Source organism: Pyxicephalus adspersus, chromosome 2 (assembly GCF_032062135.1).
Source record: "Pyxicephalus adspersus chromosome 2, UCB_Pads_2.0, whole genome shotgun sequence".
Classification (NCBI taxonomy): Eukaryota; Metazoa; Chordata; class Amphibia; order Anura; family Pyxicephalidae; genus Pyxicephalus; species Pyxicephalus adspersus.
Genome location: NC_092859.1, coordinates 38,702,964 through 38,723,730, shown reverse-complemented (window position 1 = coordinate 38,723,730; position 20,767 = coordinate 38,702,964). Strand labels below are relative to the sequence as shown.

The 20,767-nt window shown below is 41.4% G+C and overlaps 1 protein-coding gene across 2 annotated transcripts in view; it reads right to left on the bottom strand.

The window, feature by feature from the left end:
• Window positions 1-20,109, bottom strand: part of LARP1 (La ribonucleoprotein 1, translational regulator) — a 40,988-nt gene extending 20,879 nt beyond the window's left edge. For both annotated transcript variants that reach the window (XM_072400473.1, XM_072400474.1), the window contains exons 1-3: window positions 19,745-20,109; window positions 1,495-1,556; window positions 1,318-1,383 (exon numbers count right to left, since the gene is read on the bottom strand). In XM_072400473.1, coding sequence (XP_072256574.1) covers window positions 1,318-1,383; window positions 1,495-1,556; window positions 19,745-19,937 — 321 coding nt within the window. In that variant the 5' untranslated portion in view covers window positions 19,938-20,109. The remainder of the gene's footprint in view (window positions 1-1,317; window positions 1,384-1,494; window positions 1,557-19,744) is intronic.
• Between the last annotated feature and the right edge of the window lie 658 nt (window positions 20,110-20,767).

Sequence of the window (20,767 nt, the reverse complement as noted above, 5' to 3'; positions counted from 1 at the left end):
ACCACAAAAGTAGCAAAAACATTAGCATGATTAAAACTTTAGGTGGAAACTCCTTCCCATTTCAGTAGAATGGAAGATTTCCCATGGCTTTCTACACTGACAACTAGTCTCCAACAAGGCTTCTAACTCCTCCTCCCCTGCCCCAAAAAAAAGATTTATAAAAATGTACACTTGAATGTTTACAGGTTAAAAATAACATGAATGTAATTTAATCATTACTCTTGAATACATTTTATTAAGTTTTATTGCAAAACTACCAACAGCTTTATAATATGCATTCAAATATATGCATCTAAAGTTCACTGAGTAGAGAATTATTTCTGTGGGAGCTAGCCAGATCGACAAACCACTAGATGTACAACCAATCTAATAATGACAAACTGCAACCAATGAGGGCTACAGCAACAAGCTATTCACTGGCAAGGATTATACTCATTCCTGAAAATACTCGTTTCTACAGAGAAAATCTGAGTCAAAAATCCATCAAGCCCAAGAAGTAAGGGGATGCATAATCTGCAGAATAACCTCAAGATAAAAAGCCCCACATCAAGTATAAAGCTATGACAACTTTACACACAACAGGAATCATATTTAGGTGGTGAACTGGAACTCATTAAGCACAGCGACGTTCAAACATCAGCTTTGTAAATTACGTTTAGCTGTTTAAAAGACAGATTTTCTCTTTTGAACAAATGTCCACACATCTCCCTTACCTGTGTCCTCAAAGAGCTAATGAAACCCGAAACCAGCACATGTGCCAAGCCAGGCTACTCTACCCTGGCAGCCTAAAAATAAAACATTGAGGTGAAGCCATCACCCAAAGAGCAGTGCTGCCGGCTGCACGAGCGGCTAGCAGTCCCAGAATAGAGGCGGCCAGTGACAGACCTGGCAGGAGGAGGGAAGCCCTAAATGGAAATCCTGCTTGCGGGGGACCCTGTGTGCTATTCCTGGTGTCAGCTACACGGGAGCTCTTCTCTGTGCATGGATCACAAATGTATTCTGGTGCATTCCACATCAAAACACTGCAAATTGTACATTTTTGCAGGATACAAGTACCGTATCAATGCACTTTGGCAAATTGTTGTAAAAGACTAAGCACAAATCAGCATTTCAGAAACGGACTACAGTTTTAGTCGAGTAAAGGCCAATGTATGTCAATGCGATTAGCCATTAGTAAATTTACATGCCAACACAATACCTACACCACCAGTTCATATTTGTACCCTGTTTAAATGCTAAACAGCAGCAAATGTTCCAGCTTCAATCATACTTTAGCATGTCAAGTTATGGGTAATGTGAAATTTAAGGTTCTCTTACCGCTGTGCTTTTATGGGCAATTTCTCCAGGGGTCGGCCAATTGGTGGCATCACCAAAATCTCCAACCTGAAATTAATAAAAACAAAGTAAACAGATTTAACTTCGTACTTGAGGCTTAGTTTTTAATTTCAACTGTAGCATGTATTATGGAGCATAGTATCTGAGACAAGACATTACCTTGCTGCCTCGTCTTGTTCGGGGAATACCGGCCTTCACCACCTTGGCAGGAACTGGCGGGTCTGCAAGGTTAAAAAAAAAAAAATTATTATTATTTTTCTAGAAAAGCCAGAATATACTGTGTTATCAAAACAAAATCATCAAACAACCAGCAACTATAAAACATCAGGACTGAGCAATACATTTTACAGAGGAAGCATGCCTGTTTTGAACACAATACCACCTATAGTTTTATCCTTTACCAGGATAGTCTTTTCATGCACCATATCCCGAACTCTTCATAATTTTGAGTAAATAGTTTTACTGAAGCCCTGGATAGCAGTAATACTTGGTAGGGATTTAAACCTCAGTGTTGCAGAGTGCTAGCCATTACACCCCATCTGTATGCTGTCTCTATGAGTCTCACATACCTTTAGCTTTTTAAAAGTTTTTTTTTTTTTTTATAGAAAAAAAATTTTCAGAGGCAAAAAGGTACCTCCAGTAACAAAATGCAAGTAACAACAAGTTAGGCACAACAGATAAGTTACTGATGGCAAACTTTACCAAGTAGTTGGTGCCTAAGGGTATGAAGCAAAGAGCCACTGAAATAAAATGTAAAAATTCTGCTCACATACATTTGCATCATGTTTCTTTAAACTACAGGTACATATAAAAAAAAAAAAACTTCCTACTAAATTAAAAAAAAAAAAAAAATATCACACAGACATACCACGTTTGCTGTGATAATTAAAAAATAATGTAATGCACACTCCTATTAAACCAGATCAAAGATGCTGCAAGATTTTTTTTTAGTTTTTTTTTTTTTTACTACAAGTGCACCATTGCGGAAAGGGCTGTGGAAAACACTTGTAAGTCTACATATAAATGTTTTATTCTGAATGAAAATAAACTGCAGAAAAATGTGACTGCCAGAACACATTCAGGCAGAGTAATACAACAGGGGGCAGTGTTGTAATGTAGATTATTCATGAATGTTCATCTAGCAGACATCAGTATAATACTGAAAACACATGAGATAAATTTAAGTATAAATAAGATGCAAAAGGGAAGGGAATTGCTTAAAAAAGATAAACAGAATGGCTAAAGCTACGTACACACTTCCAATTATTATCGTCGGAAAACGAACGACGAACGTTCATGCACGATATATATGAACGATCGTATAGCACCGATCCTGCACATAGAGGTAACGACACGATCGTTCGTTACTTTTTTACGAACGATTTTTTGCCCAATCGATCGTTCGTCGTTCGATTGGAACGATAAAAATTGGAAGTGTGTACGCACCTTAAGTCGGTGTTAAACATGCATGGGCGAGGGGAATAGCATGAAAATGTGTTTATAAAGCTGAAAGGGTAGAAGATAACTAGATTTCTAATACTGTACTAGTTCCTGGTAAACTAGCTTTGCAGTTAAACTGAAATATTAGTTGTGGCTCAAGTGACTAGTATTCTAGTTCCACAAAATGGTTTACAATGTGTTATTTACACAGTATATCCCCACATTTATAACAGAGCTAAGAAACAAAAGGCCCGTTCCTTCCCCACAAAAATACAGGTTTGTCAAGAAAGCAAATAAAACATATGGGGATTATTCAATAGCATCCTGCAAGGAGCAGCAGCTGCTAGGTTTCAATTTACTGCATACATATATAGCTAAAACTAATGGACTCTGGCTTTATCCTCAGCCTTGTACAGGTGTACATGCTTCTCACTTTGTACATAGTAGTGCAACAGAGACCACTTTACTTCCTAACTGACATCCAGAACAACTTTACTTTCCCCGGCCCGTCATTTTTATTCAGTAGATTTTATTTCATTCATTAAAAACTAAGCATCCCATATGAATGTTACCACAGCTTCCTGTTTTCAGGAAGGACAGCACAGCCTACGACCCCCACCCCCAAACCTAATCTATCTGCATTGCAGACAAGGTCACTGGATACAAAATCAGACAGATATTAAAATCTGAAAGGTTTTTGTGCATTTGGAGGGAAAAAGATAAACCAAAGATGACAAATTATTGGCAGAATACTTCTTTTAAACTGGAGCTTCTTGAACAACTAATGGATGCAGGTATCTGGGGGAGGGGGGAGCAAAGGTACGCATGCGCAGCATCTGCTTGGGTTATCAGGATATTCTGCAATCCTGGCTTCCCCGTACGTACTGGAAATGAATGAACCCCTGCGTTTGAGTTAAGTCACCCTGGTCAATCATAATGGTCAAAGATACACAGAAAAAACAGAAGTTGTCGCACTGATGGCTGCTGCCTTTTTTCTTCCTTACATGAAAACCCTGTGAGGCCCTGGATGGAGTAGAAACCAACTCCATCTCAAAATCCAATACAATATTTGTCCATTAAAAGTGTACATCATGTTTTACGAAAATATCAGAATATCCATCTATAAATTTTTGCACAGAATGTATGCCCCACAAGTATTCAAAGATTAGCTGTGATTTTTCTTATTTATAAATGTGAGTGAACCAATTAGGCTTTTTCTAAAATTGTGACCTGATGTATAAGATACTTGTTTTAAGAAGTCAATAAACGACCTGTCATTGCTTAAGCAAAGTAAAAATTGTGCAGACATTTCTTATAGTAAATCTGTTCAGTGCTGCACCTATCATTGTGTTTCAGGACAAGTGGTCCTAGGAATGTCAGTTCCCAACACAAGAAAGGTCAGAGGTAATCCAAAATTAGATGACTACACAAACCAAGAATGGGAAGTCTATGCCTAGTCTTTCCATAATGTAGTCCATGAAAATAATCACTTTAGTTTTAGGTGGATGTTGATGAAATGTCTATTCAGGCCAAGATGACCGTTTCTTTATCAAGGGGTAAGCCTGGAACTCATTATACCAACCTTACCTGTGCTTTGTTACGGATTGGTTGTGTTGGCAATCCAGAGGCCACTGTGAGCTAATGTGCTGGCAATGGTAGATATATTTATTAGATGTGGAGCAATAAAGAGATCAGTGGGAATATAAGGTAAAATAGGGTTCACCCTTAAAGGTGATAAGTAAGCAAAGTGTGGTTCAGCTAATGGAAATGTTCATTTATTTTCTGACCTGTAGAAAATATGAGGGTTATAATCTAATGATAAACTTCTAGTCTTTATAACCAAGTTCCATATGCTCATCAAATTTCAATCTTAGATTGGGTAATATAGGTTTTTATTGATGTTTAAGATTGTATCATGTATCTAAAGAGTTGCAATTTGCTAGCGTCATATCCATCAGGTATATACATGTACAGACAAAATTGATTGCAAAGTGGCAAGTTACAGGGCAACTCCAGCTACAACTTTTTAAGCAGTTATAGCAAGCGTATTTTTCCTTGTTGACAAAAACATTCAAACTTCACAAAAATGAACCAATTAAAAGCTCTTGCTAACGCTTAAAAAAAAAAAAAAAAAAAAAAAAAGGAACGCAGCCAATGAGCAATATGGCGTCCTTCAGGGCAACATATGGGTCAGGCTTGTAGAGTGACGTGGCCACCAGACAATCCACAGCGTGTGACAGTGCCAGGGGTGTGTCGGCGGCACACATGGCTGCTGGGTGGGGGTGGCTTGCAGCGTGGAGAAGGGCTGGGAGCTGCCGAGCACATGACAAGCATGTTAGGGAACAGCACTGCAGATGCTGAAAGAATTAACTCCATAAATGACCATGCGGCTGAAATAAGAATAAAATGCCACACGAAGGACGCAACCAATTGCAGAGAACATGGCTCCCTGTGCTAAGGGGAGGAGAGACACAGGAAAAAGGTTTGGTTCATTTACATAAGCAAAAAAATAAATAAATGCAGTTTAGGAGAGACAGGAGACAAAGCAGGATGAGAACATGAGATCCTGCACACACCGATTTAGTATCTGTATCGAGTGCTTTGTGGTTGAAAGATGGAGTCTGCCAGACACAAAATGTTAAAAATAAAAGAATTAAAAAGGTTTGCTGAAAAATTACATGACTGTTTTTCCATTTACAGAACCATTTTATGAAAGTGCATCCTATACATCTAAAACTTTTCAATATGGCTCACTCAGCCCAATTTTGCAAAGCAAGCAAAACTGCATGTGTGATAATGGTATAACACAGTAAAGAATACAATATATATGACATAGGGACATTTCCCTGATCTGTACACTATTTGCGTAAACAGACAAATGCATATGATGATGCACTTTGCGGTGTGAATGAGCCCCAATAAGGAGCACCAAGCAGTGGTTCACATACTTCGTCCTTTTGTCCTGTGCACACCTGGGCACATGCACGTGAAGTGACTCACTGATATATTAACAGACGTGTCTCAGGAACATTGGATGCTGCAGATATCAAAACAGCACTCCAAGGGAGAGCTATTTTAAGATAGCTGGAAAACGGACCACTTCTTCCACAAGTCGGGTGACCCTGAAAACCACCACCTGAGTCAATATGAGCGTTCTCCGTGCTTCAAAGTATTCTCCCTCCCCCTGGAGCGGACGCTTTCACGCTATGGCTTTGGTCAGAGTATAAGCTACATGTAAGAAGAGATTAAAGGAATTTCATGCTACAGAGAGTGCCCTGCCCCCATTAGACTGCTCCAGGTTGCCTATAAACAGCAACAGGGTAAACACTGGGCCTTTGGAGAGATCGGGCAGCTGCAGGTGACAAACCTGCGTTACCACGCTCTCTCAGAAAGCAATTCTAGAAGGGTGATCACAATGCTCTACTAACACATGCACTGCCACCAGAATGATCTGGGCTGGGACGAGCAGCTGCACAAAATGTTTGCAACCACCTGAAAATGCTCATCACCTGGCTGCCATACTGATCCAAGCAGTAAGTTTGTGTGAAAAGGAAAAAAGGACCGCCAGTGAAGCCATAGGAGCTAATCTGTATTTATGTGCATCAATATTTTAATGCTATGTGGATTGTTCCAGCCCAGATAAATACTTTTTAAGATTGAAGAGATGCCTTAACAACAAAAGAACATCTAAGTTGCATGCAGAAGATGATTTATTGTTGCTGGAAATAATTGTTTGTAAATGTTTCCAATGACAAGAAGAGGAATGAGCACTGTGCATCATCACAATTCTGTTCCATGGGGACTGTTCTATCTACTCCAAGACCTCTAAAATAGTGCCCAGTAATAGTCACCTTAAAATATTAGAAGGGGATCTTTTAAGTCGCACTTCCTCTCTCTCATGGTGAATTAGATTTCTCAACATTATGTCTGGTAACTCCTGTGAGATTATCGGATCAGATGGGCCGACCTCCTGCATCCATGCACTTTGGGCACTTGGGATTGTCACCCATAACCTCTGCACACTTGGAAAAATACATGACCTGCCATTTTGAAGATGATTTGACCCAGTCACCTAACCATCACAATATTGGACCTTGTCAAAGTGGTTTTGGTTCTCACACTTGCCTGTTTTTCCTGCCTCCAGTGCATCTCCTTCATGAACTGAATGTTAGCGTGCTGAAATATTGACAGCGAACCCATTATACCAGAAGCCCTCATGCCAATGTACAAAATATAGAAATGTCATATGAATATTTGGTTTAACACAAACTATTCTTCCTAGACTGCATCACTAAAATTCTAGCAAAAACTAGCAAATTCAGTTCTTTCAGGTCTTTCTATCACTGCATCAGAAAAAGCCCCCCAAGTAAATTTCTGTGTGTGTGTGGGGGGGGGGGGGGGGGGGGGGGCTCACAGGGGTTCCCTGTTATTTTTTACTGTACTGATACTAACTGAGAACATTCTTATATATTATACCTAAAACATTTCCATACCAACTCATACTGACCTTAGCATTTCTGCAGTGTTATTCCTACAGCTGGGACAGCAACATGCTTCACATACTAACAATGTATCCTGATTACCTCATGAATCTATCCATGGTACGGTTGCAGGTAGAAACCTGGCAGGTGAGAGAAGCTATTCAATGTCGCTTGCGGATTCATGTGACGACCTCTGCTAGCTGGGAAGAACAGCAAACCCCATAGGACAAGAAGGCAAAACACTATTGCGTGTGCCAAGCCAATCCAAAGCAAACAGCTCATTCTCTGCTCTCACACAGATTAAGCTTGCTTCTTGCTTGGGGGAAATCCATGCAACAATTTTTCAGGTGTAAGAAGATTTACAGATTGTATTTCAACAACCTCCTATGCTGCCAACTGTCTCTGGCAGTGCATGGAAAAGTCCATTTCAACGTTTTTAGACATGTCCGGCTGTGCCATAAAATCACTGGCGAGTAGAATGCATAAAATATATAAATAATTTGCATTGCTCCTGCTCTATAAACTAAGACACAGCAACTCATTAACAAAGTTGCTAGCAGCTTTGAAGTGAAAACCTATCAAACAGCAAACTAAATCTAAAGAATATTTTACATTTCAGATGACGTTAGGAATACTGGCATTTCTTGTGATGTGTGTCCTTTTGGGGAGATTTTACTTGGGGTCCCAAAGAGATGAAAGAATTATTGCAACCTTGAATCAAATCAAGTACAAGAAAATCCCCAACCGGGAAATTAAAATTTATAAAGTGAGAATGCTCTCTTACAAGATAGCAATAAAGATCACCTGTGTAGACGTGACCTAATTCAACCTAAGATTAAAATCACTGAAGTAGCCCTAGCTTAAAGCTGCAAGAAAGTATTTTAATGACACCTGAAGATTTAATAGAGTGTAAATAAGTTTGGAAAATACATTAACCTGCTAAAGCTTTTATGAGATTCTAATACACTGACATCTGCCTCCCCTGCATCTATATAAATGTAAGGCATAGAGGACATTTGAACATATTTGCTTTCATCTGCCTATTATTTAGGGAAAATGTTAAAGGGGCCGCTAATCTTTACGTACAGATCACATGTTCCTCCTTGTCACATGCAGCGTAATGGTAAACTGAAGCGTCATTGAAAACTGCTGAGATTCCTGCTTAGAGATTGCATCACCCTGAGCAATACATTCGATACAAATGATACACTAAAATTAAAAGGCTTTCAGGAAGAGAAATTGTGGCAATTAGGTTTCCTAATCCTCATGTACGTGAATGCTGCTCCAGCATTTTTTGGGTTATATGGCAGGTGATAGGAAAGCCTATACCCTGTGCAGCGCAGGCACAGACCCACCTGGGTAACTGGCATTTGAGGCAAAATGCAAACAATCCAAATAAATTACTAGAAATGGTTTGTGCTGTGTAGGCATAAATGGTGGACTTGGCTGATGAACCAGAAGGATCAGCTAAATCATCAGCGTATAGATTTTTAACAGCTGGAATAGAACAGCTTACATAGACCTCATAAGACATTAAAAGCAGAAACCTTACAGAGTATCTCTAGTGTTCATATATTACACCTCTAAAGGAAGCAAAAAAAGTAGCAATTAATTTTAGCAACACAAAACAGGAGTTTCTACAGTTCCAGAAGAGATTCCTAGTGTATAGCAAATCAACCTTAAATATATGGACATTTTGGTTTTGTATAGGTTAAAGCTTGCGTGCACTGTAGGGGATAGATATATATGAGTAAAGCAGAACAATCTAGGTGCCCGCTGACCCCCATATTTCTTCATGGGCAACTATATTATTTGTAAGGTCATGTTCATATGAACATTAACCATACCATACTATTAATTCCACTGTGGCTATCCACACTGTCGGAAAAGGTCATTTAAAACCAAAGAAAATCATTACAATTATCATTTTATTTTGTCGGGAGTTTGCAGGGTTACATAATCTTTTAAAGATCACATTCCAATATTACAAAATATCAGATGCGGAGACAGATTGGAAACTCGGATTAACAGAAATTCGGTCAGTGGGTTGCAGCTGTGATCTGGCATGCCCACCTTAGTGTATATAAATGCCACCTTAACAGACAAAGTAACAATAGCACAAGAATATGACACTTTCCTAACACCACCAATACTGCACAGGATGATCATTCTTACAAGAGACCCAATGATACCCAAGAGATTGGCACCAATCTTGCAGCCCTTATGCGTGAAAACATTCACAAAGACATTTAGTAAGTGGTATAAGTCATATGCATGTACTTTGCCCATCAAAGCTCAATACTACAGTATGGGACCCCTCAAAAGGTTCCTGCAATTAAATATGCATCTTAACAATTCTCCCTGTAAACCATGGAGGTGTAAAGATCCCACCTCTTCTAACCCCACCCTACCGTGCATGACTGGCTGATTGAGGTCTTCATCAATGGGCTCCAGCTCAGCAATGAATCTACAAACCCTGTGCAAAGCTGCTGAGAAGCTCTGGCTCCACCTCGGAGTCACTCCCTCGCCCATTGGCTCAGCGACTATGTGCTCAGCCTACTGAAAATAAACATTCACTGCAGTACATGATCCAGCTAACAAGAGTAAAAGTGTGGCTTCACAGCTTGCAAAAGCCAGCATTGCCTCTGCCAGGGTTTCAGGAGCCTCACCGAATCCCAGAGCAAGATGTAAGGCTGCATCCATTCCCAACAAAGATGGCAACTGATAAATCTGCAACAGATGACCAGCAATGCTGTAATATAACCAGATTATTTGTCACCAGGTCGCACTCAGAGCTTTGCAGCTTGGGTTATTGAGCACATTTCATGACATCCCTCAGCCCTGTAAACTTGCCTAACCTGCCAGTCTATTACTAGCCAAAGCTAATCTACAGGGCTAGGAGGAAGAGCACTCACAGCTGTGTAAATATGCCTGGAGCAATCAAACATATGGGGAGAGTTAACATAGTAAGAATCAGCTGATGTGAATAGATTTCCTTTAATAGATCATCCTCGCTTTTTCATCCATTAATTAATAGAACACAGACCAAAAGACAATTTGTTTTTAGATGAAGGAATAGGTGCAGGTACAAAGCATCCCATCATAAGCAGTAGCAAACAAGACCTCTTGTTTTGACCACACTTTGACCCTTAGCAAAGATGACCAGATCCTTATGTTTGCCCATTTCCTGCTTCATACACCTCAAGTAATAAGAGCTGCCTGTTCTGTAGGTGCCGAATATACCCCACTACTTGCCTTGTGCTACTGTATCAATAGTATTCATTTCACCTGTCCGAGGTCTCAAATGGTTAAGTATGTATGTAGCTCATCAGTATATTTAGCCATTTACCTGAAGTTTAGCTTGCACCAGTTAACAGCAATCAGCCGTGTAAATTATACCACAATTGGAGTTATTGCAACACACACAAAAGCAGTAAAAAGGGGCAAAGTGCAGTAAACCACAAGATTAAAGTTCATAGATGATTTCTGATTGGCTGCTATGGCTTGTTGCACTCTACCGCATTGCTCTTTGCACAAGAAGCATACATATCCAGGAAGTAAGGTAGCTAATATCTTTCAACGCTTTTTTGACACATCTAATCAACTTCCCAAGGGAGTGATGCTTTGCATCTGTATCATGTACTCACTTGTCCATTCCTTCTTAATTGTTCAATTAGGGCATAACTTGACCAATGTGTCAGTGATGTCTAGCTGTGGCCCCCTAACTCTTCCACCCTTAACCTGCAAAGATTATTACCAGTCTACCTGTGGTTTACCTACAATTGCTCTGGTTCTCCCACAAAAATCCTAAAGCATACTGACTAGCTACATTATTCCTCCACTGACATTTGCTTGCATATCAGAACTGCTGTCCAATGCTCATGGTAATGAAGTGGCTAGCACCATAAAAACATTTTTTTTTTTTTTTTTTTTTACAATCCGTGGTTAACATTTATCTCTAGCAGCTCTGGGGCTTTGTTTAAATACTTTTACAGATACTTTTTAGTTTTTAAGAGTCGCCTCCAGGGGCTCTGGTTTACTCCGACACAAATACCGGTAGCTTTGTTGGTAGGTGCTGCTGTAGGACTAAGATATGGGAGCAGCCATTAGAATGCTGATCCTAGATTTTGAATAAGTATAGTCACCTACATCTGAATTTCTACCTTGCATGCTTAGGGTCATTGACATCTTACACAAGCCAGGATTAGGATAAGAGCATGAAGCCTACTCATTAAAGTCTTTTTAGGAATCACAGGTCCCACATTTGCATCCCCACAGGTTCATTTTACCAGCCGATTGTGGAAATCTACTAAAATGGTGATTTGTTCCAATGAACAGTAGGAAGGAGACTCAGGAAGTACCAAACCCTTTATGCTATGTGTAACTCAGAGGTGCTTGTACATTACAAGTTCTTTTTTAAGAATGCCTTTTAAACTGCCCTGTATTTATATTGATGATAAATAAAAAAATATAGGAATCCCCAATTAAAATGAGCCAATAGTCATCACAGTTAATAAAAGTTACTAATCTAATTTCACAAGTCAAACTTGGATCTGACACAAGAACGGTTCTCAACACTTTCCCAACAAGTCCACACTCGCTTAATGTTGTGTGTTATAGTTTCCATGTCAGTTTGCAGGAATAGACATGAAATAGGAATACTAATCATTGCAATCCATTTATTTTTGCAATATAGCGATAGTTTCTTTAAAAGTTACTCAAATTTAAATTGAAAGGTAAGCTTTGAAATGCAATAAGGGGAGAGAGTCTAGGCTACCTACTGAATTCATCTATTCAACCAGACAAGGCATAATTTGTATTTCTTTGGAAGAAGGATGATAGAAGAGAGCAGAAAGACTGCTTCTACTTGTATTGCCCTGTTATGCAGGTCCAGAGCAACCTGAACTCTGAGTGTACTGAATGCCATCCATGACAAAGTACTTGCCCTTTTCTGAGAACACAGGCAAGATTGTGGTTCCTTATAGGCATCAATTGAGAGCAGTCTTCCTACAGACTTGCAGGTGGGTTGACTTTTTCTATCAGGGCCTTTCGAGAAAATTTCCCTGCATCTAGAGCAGTGTTTCTCAGCCATGAGCAACTTGTACCTTTCAAGTCAGTTTAAGTGAGAGAGTTACAGATAGCAAATTAGGCTTAGGTTAAGTAAAAGTACAATAATCTAACAATGCTAGTTTTTAAACTTAAGCTACATACACACTTCCAATTATTATCGTTGGAAAACGAACGACGAACGTTCATGCACGATATATACGACCGATCGTATAGCACCGATCCTACACATAGAGTTAACGACACGATCGTTCGTAGATATTGTACATACAATAGATACGATCGTTTGAGCGATGAGGAACTATTTGCACGACAGGAAAGTGAACGGACGTTCGTTCATTACGCATGCTCAGATCATGGACGATCAACGAACGACCGTACACACGAACGATGTTCAACGATCGTCGTCCAATCCGATCCGTCGGTCCGGTCGTTCGTTTCCAGCGACTTTCCTCGTTCGTCGGCGTCGTTGGTTACTTTTTTACGAACGATTTTTTGCCCAATCGATCGTTCGTCGTTCGATTGGAACGATAAAAATTGGAAGTGTGTACGCACCTTTAGGAAAATAAGAAATGTACAACAAATAGGCCAGTCAGAAAGCAGTGACAAAAGGTGACCTTGTGCTTCCAAATATCTTAAAGAAACACTGGTCAAACGGGTCTCCCCTCCTCCACAGCTAGACCAGGTCACACTATCAGCAACCCCCACCCAAACACACAGGCAATGCAGTACAAGCAAAGCCAAAAGTCTGTATACCAAGGCCCTGTGCACACACCCTGCCAAAAACATGCCTGCAGTTTCTAATGAAAGAAGGATCACCTTAGAGGAATGATACAACACAACCTCTAAAAAAAAAATGTACACAAACAAAAAGGTATACAAGAAAGGGCCAGCCACAGCAGTGTCAAGGAAATGCATAAACAAAACAATGATGAGTTACGGAGCAACAAGACTGAAAACCCGGCCAATCACAACAGTCACCAGGATCCAGCGCACTCTGCTTGGCATTCAATAAAAGTTACAGTGAAACAGACTCCGTCACCTTTATTTTTTTTTTTTTTTTTTGCTTACAACACCACAGAGTGCTGTTATTAGATAAGAACTGTGCAGAGTATTTTGAAGATCTCAGTAAAAGGAGGTTTGCACTTTTACCCTTTTATCAAGGCAGGACACAAAAGGGAAATGCTTACATGAAGAGCTGTAAGAGAGACATCTGCTCATTTGATTAAAACGCTTGTACCTAAGGAGATCCACAAAATGATTCTCCATGAGTCTAAATTTGGGAAGCCATGCAACCATGTTTTTTCTTTCCACATGGGGCCACCAATATAGTAGGATGCCCAACCCATCACTTTTTTAAGTTTTAAATAAAGTTTTACCTAGAGACATATAGGACCAGAAGGCAGCTTCAAGTAATGCAACTTTATGAAGTTATAATGCAACTACAGAAGCTTCTGATGCTATCAAGGTTCTAAAAACAACTAGTTGCCTGGATAAGTTTGTCTTGAGTCATTTATGTGGAACAAGCGGACCTGTAAATGAGTGTCAGAATTCCTTTGCTCTCACCTAGCTCCAGGTCAGCGATTTGTAACACAATAAAGCCAAAACTTCAGCACGAGTCAGCAAACCAACATTCCCAGGACAGGTCCTCAATGGCAGCGCACATAATTATTTCATGGCAGGTCTATTATATGCAGCTATGACCTAGCAATATGATATAATTAACATTTTCCTGCCTTGGCTACAATCTAAAAGTGCGGAACGAGCATACGTCAGCAGCATCAGAATGCTCTGCGGCCCTTACTGTACAGCCGATGTATTTAACTGGAATGGAGAAGATTAAGGGCTTATCTGAACTCAACACATAATCGTGGTTCCCACTATGTAAAGCACCTGTTAGACCGCATTAGCAAGTCATTTTACTGAACACAAAACTAAATATCTATACTATATCTTTTTAAATTACTAAGACAGTGGACAAATTGTTACTGCTCAAATATGTTTCAGTTACCACATATTGTATAGAGCAATCAAGAATTTGAATAGCATTTCAAACCCCTTCCGGTAAGTTCTATTTACCATTGAAGTCCACATTCTAGCCTTAATGTCCCTGGCCCACCTTTTATTCATTACATATTAGTCCTCTTTATGATTGGGAGGGGGGTTAGGGGAACCAGAGAAGGAAGGTTTGTATAAAAATAAAATATTCTTCAGTTTAAAAGTTTGTAATCCTTAAAGAAAACCAAATCTTTTAGGGTCTATTTAGATCCTTGCGATTCCTCACACCAGTTTACGTTATGTCGTGTTAAAGCAGATCAATTATAAGCCACCCGAGGCACCAAAAAAAGATGCAAGCCCTAGTTACCCATATAACAAATTTTCTACCAAGCTATTTCAAAACGTAGTTTCCCTTCAAATTATGCTACAAAAATTAAAACCGATGAAATTTCAGTTGACGCTGTGGCTTACACCACCCTGGTAGTCTAATTGAAAACTATACCTTGTGTCTGAAATATTGGTCTTGGCAGAAGTGGAAGAGTTAAAGACTAATATGGAGTTTACCAACCAATACTTTGGTGTATCTCTGAACCCATGCTTTCACCAGGTTAAGCAGCAGGAGCTCCTATTAAAAAATTGTAGCAGACTTGTTTTCTCACTTAGTAGATCAGCAATGCCATACTGAGAGAGTGGCTACACAGAGGAAGATATATTGAAATCCCTGTACATGTGGAGGACAGGTAAGGGTTTTATGAACAGCACAAAAGCTTTTTTACACAAGAGGATTTCAGCTTTTAATATAGTGAAGATGAGATACGTAGCCATGAGACAACAAATCTTTCCCATGACACAAACTGCACACCGTCCATGTGAGCTTAGGTTCAGGCATTTGATCATGTGATCTCAGATGAAAAGGGTGGCAATAGAGCCATTTTGTACCCGCAGCCCAAAGGTTCCTCCCACTAAAGTCAGGTGACTGGACACCATAGCGCCTTTATTTTACATGGGTTATTCTTTACTCCTATTGCGGCAAAAATAGGGTGGGAGGAGGGGCCCCTTTTACATATTCATCATAATATAATGCTAATACCAAATCCAATCACTGCAAAGGTTATCAGAAAATGCTATTTTTTAAACAAAACAAGCAGTATCCGTACATTCTTATGCACTCCTCCTACAGAGAAAGCAAACTACCCAGAGGTGTGGTGACTTTAAAAGCAAATGGGGAGCCATTTCTTTTTCCTTCCCGCAGGTGACACTTCTTGCCTGAGGCTTAAAGACAGAGAAGCCAAAGCAACAGTGAGGTGACAACATAATTCAATGCAGACTCTCTAGTAAATTGTCCTCCCTTTGATACTAACTACACAGAGGTGACTTCTTATTGTTAGCTCAGGGTGGGGCTGTACAACACTTTGAAAAACGCACAATTAGCATTTCAATTTGGCAAAAGTAAAAAAAAAATATAATTTAGAAACAGCATTTGCTGCTGTTTCCAGGCATTAAGTGAAAGTTTTTAGTGACCACGTCCAAAATTATATATATATATATATATATATATATATATATATATATATAAACTGTCTCAAGACCTAAATAAGTAGCATGTCCTAACTGGTTGTAATTAGGGATTGCAGCACAAACCCCTATCTAAACAGTCAGAAGTTGTCCTTTAGCTGTTTGGCTGTTTCCAGCTGCAGCTGACAGGAGTTCACTAGTTACACGTTATCGTGTCCTATGGAACAGAACTCAAATCTTGTGCAACCTCAGATGTTGCTTTTCCCAGAATTCCTCAATCTGAAGGTAAACAGATTAGAATTCTGGGAGATTTCATTGAACAGCTGTTAGAACTATTTAAAGTGTTACTTTGTAATATTTGGGGGTGTTGAGTTGAGCTTTCAGAAATGAATTGTAGAAATGTCACAATATACACAGCAGTATCATTCATAAAAACTCAAAATTAAAAAAATTAAAAATCAATCACATGACCATGTCATCTCTATGCCTGCTGACCCTTAATAAGACCTAAACAAATATGGCACTATTCTTCTGGGGTGAAAGGCAGATACAAGCATGGTCAGTACTGTGTTCACTAAAAGATAATAAAACACCTAGATGGGTTATACTTTATGGAAATAAAACAACCCACAACCAGCTTTCTCCATTATTGTCCAGGTCCCAACTAGGGTTTTTAGCCTTCTTCCTGTTATAGTAAAGTTTGCTTAGCAGTTTAGATATCAGGGGTTCCCAACCACCACAATGTTTCAGCCACCTTTTGTGAATAGGAATCTAAAGTATCAAAGCAATTAGCACCTAGAAAAGGTGAGCATGGCGATCTCTACATTGTATTCAGGTTCTTTTTACTCTGCATGACAAAGATCCTCCGCATACTAAATATCCTGGCTGTATTAACATAAGACCAACCCCCCCCACCCCTTCCCCCAAAACCCACCTAATACTACCCAGGCCTGAAAACTGATGTTCAGGACCCAAGCAATGCATTGTGGGAAGCAGGAGAAATGTGTAGGTATCCTGATAGCATCCGGTTGTTAGTTTTGCTGAACTTAGTAATCTGCTTTACCAAGAGCCAATGTTAAAGTGAATATAAAGTGAACACTATATTATAAGAAGTTGACTTTTTCACATATCTTTTCCTGGTGTATTTGATATCCTTCAACTTTTCTGAGCCACTTCCTGTTTACATGAACTTGCTCTGCATCTGTTGCAAATTATTGTTTAGAACCAGCTTGCTGGGGGAAACAATGGGCAATACCTGGACAACCTGTATTACCCCCGCCACAAAATTGTCACCTAAATAGCATAAAGGATGGCAGTCCTCATCCCCATAACAGAAGTGATACTGCCCACCACTTCTGAGTGTAGGTGAGCATGTGGCGCTTTGCATAGATGATATCACTTTACCCTGCAAGGACAAGCTGTCAGCACCTCTTAAAAATACTTATATTATCCAGTATTTGTATAGCACCAACATAATATGCAGCGCTGTACATAGTCACATCACTAGCTGCCCCTCAAATAAGCTCACAATCTAATATTCCTACCTCTGTCATGTCATTGATATACAGTCTAAGGTCAATTTTGGGGGGAAGCCAATTAATCGTATTGCATTTTTTTGAAACATGGGAGGAAACCACACAAACACAGGGAGAACCTGCAAACTCCATTCAGAAAGTCTTGGGCAACACAACTTTTTAAATTACATGTGTTTAAATCTGGGGAAGAAAACCCAAACTGCTTGTTTTGCCTAGGAGCTGATAATTATGTAAATATACGTACCTTATTGCCACTCCTGACAGCCATCGTTGCCCCTTGGCCCAGAATGGGGGTAGGCCATAGGGATACCCCTGTACAATGCAAGACTACCGGCCCGAAATGGAATCAGAGCATGGGGAGAGGGTATGGGGGATAGATAACTCAAACGGGGTAAAAGCTACAGAAGAGAGGAACATTAATAATCACATTATTCAACATCCTCTAGGCAAAGAGAATAATTATCCTTAGAGGAGAGAGTTCCACCCAGAGTTCAGCTTTGGGTTTTTATACCATTTCACAGCTTAGATTTATAACAATTTTGGACAGATCCTTTTTGTGACCTACTGATACAGAGTAAAAGATTGCCCAAGAAGTGTCACTTTGCTCTGCCTGCAAACATCACTATCACAACCTGACTGTATGTAAAAATGTAAGTTGTATCTGGGAGGTGCAGAGAAGCAATGGCTGCTCCTTACTTTGCTGCCTTCACCCCCCTACAAATATTTGGATTTCTTATAATTGCACCCACTGAAGGCCATATAGGCCGGGAATAGCACAGGGGGCTATTTATATCAGAGCAGTGGGGACAGAACAGCAGGCCTGCAGCGTGCCAGACAGAGGATGGGAGACACGCCAAAGGCCTAACCAAGCCCCATGCCTGATCCCCACACAGTGCAGGGAGAGGCCGCACTGCTCAGAGCCTGGCCGGTCTCGCATGGCCAGCAGGACACGGATCATGGCACAGGCAAGGAGCGCCATTCATCTATGGGCCACACACGTGTTTTACATGGAAGGTGGTTACATGTCGGCTGACACATGGAGCCGCACAACGTGCTCACAGGCTGCAGCAGGCCTAAGCACAAACCCACGTTGCCTGTCTGCATGGAGAATGCTGGGTAACGGCGGGGGCGGGGCTAATAGAACGCTGATCGTTCTACAGATCGAATGTTGGACTGGCACATTCCATTAACCCTTCACCCGCCGGCTCCATGGCAACCGCACACCACCCCCCCTCCGTCAGTAGATTTGTGGGAGAAGCAGGCGCCCAGCACCCAGCAGACTGCACTGTCATCAAAGGGTGTACTGAGGCCATGGCCACCCTCCTCCAGTCCCCGCCCCTCACAGATCATGTCACAAGTCTAGTAAGGGGATCAGGCAGGTGACCAAGCAATGGCCGACCCTCCTGATTGTCATTACAGCCCAAATCCAGAGACTCCCTGCACCTCCTACACAATACAGAGGTCACCACTAAAATAAAAGCTTCAAATGTCCTCCATGTACACTCCAACCAGGACAACCAACCCTACTACAAACCCAATCACCTTCTCCAACTTTATCAACCAATCACAGATGTATAGACAGCTGGAAAGAGACCCTGTCACAATATCTACCCAACAAAAACATGACAGGGGCGGCTACAAAATGCCTCCATCCACCCAGAAAAGGCATAAAGTAGTGGCTTCCATTTCTGTGTGGATGGGACCAGTTGTGGCCCCCACTACCGGTAGTTATGTCACTGTTGTAAAGTAGCAATATATGATATTCGACACAGGAGGAAGAGTCAGAATTGTGCACTCCTATATAAATGCAACAAATTGCCAACCCCCTCCTTTACAAGGTGACTACACTTTCACCTCTAGTGAATATCAAGCAGTGTTGTCACCCTGTAAACAATCCGGCTATTGTATAGTAGGGTCAGGCCTGGCCATTACCCCCGGGCAGTGCTGGCACAGAATACAAGCTGTGCCCAGGGGGGTTATTACAGCTGCTGTGCCCATGGGATGGAAGGCCTTGGTGCCAGGCAATGTAATACACATTATATATAAGAGGGGGGGAGGGTCTGTAGGTTGCACAGTAAATCCCTTCCATCCATAGCTGGGTATTGGGGTTCCCCCTGTAGCACACCGTGCCCATGCTATGACCCCCCACCTTGGTGATGGGTGGTAAGGTCAGTATTGGGGTGCCCCAGGCCCCCCTGGCAGTGTCCAGGCCCCCCTGTGTACAGCCATGCCAGGATTGACCTATCATGCAGCCTGCAGCAATGATGTGCACACATTCCAGGTGATGGGTCCCTGCTCGTGTGTCATGGCTCCTCATGGCGGTAAGGCCGCCTCTGTGCCCCCAATAGCCCGGACATGGGGCGCTGCACTCACCTGCCATGTGCTGCCCGTTCATCCCGCTGCTCTTGATCCAGGGATTCACCTTTGGCAGAGGAGCGTCCACAAAGTCTCTGCGTCCTTCGTCTCCCTCCGGTGCCAGCTCTTGTTTGCTCGCCTCACAGTCCGGTACCGCTGCGGGCTGCTGCAGGGGCGGCGGCATGAGCGGGGCCTCTACTTGAGTTGCCATGTCCCACCACCCCCGGGCGGGCTCTCTCCTCTCTCTCACTCTGCAAGCGAAGGACTGCGGCCTAAACGGCGGGCGCTGTCTGTGCTCAGTCACCGGGCGGCCCTGCCGAGGTTATACCGCTGCAATATGGAAGCCAAGGAAGACCACGCGATGAGGCAGTGCGAGGACGAGCTCTGAGGCACGCCGACGTGCGCGGGCTACGTAGAGGGGAGGAGGAGGGCGGGGCCGTGAGGTGTGTGTGAGGGGGAGGAGAGAGGAGGGGGGAGGCTGCTGCTCCATTCATCCGCTGGAGGGAATGTAATTACCATATTAAACATTTCCAAATGTACTCAGACTAAGGGGAGCCAAGCCAGGGGCATTGCAGGAGGCAGCCAATAATATTCCTCCAATGATGGGACATAATAAATAGAGGAGCATGGCTATCCTCTATATTCCTCTATACCTGCAATTGTCAGGTGTTATAAAACTAAAGGTGTGCAAAGTCCGACAATAAAGTTTATAGAAGAATGGCCCTGAGCAAATATAAAGGGGGCCCCCAATGTACAGCATTCTGCTTCATACACCCCTGCCAGCTGGGGTCCCTGGAGAAGTTGGGGCCCAGGGCAATTGGGTTTTATAACAGAAGTATTATTATTATTATTATTATTATTATTAATAAACAGGATTTTTATAGCGCCAACATTTTACACAGCGCTGTACATTAAATAAGGGGTGCAAATGACAGACGAATACAGACCGTGACACAAATACTCCACACAAAGGCTTTTCTACCCAGACTGTGGCTGTTCAGGGGTTTGTTTACAGAGACAATGGGAATGGCATTGACCTGG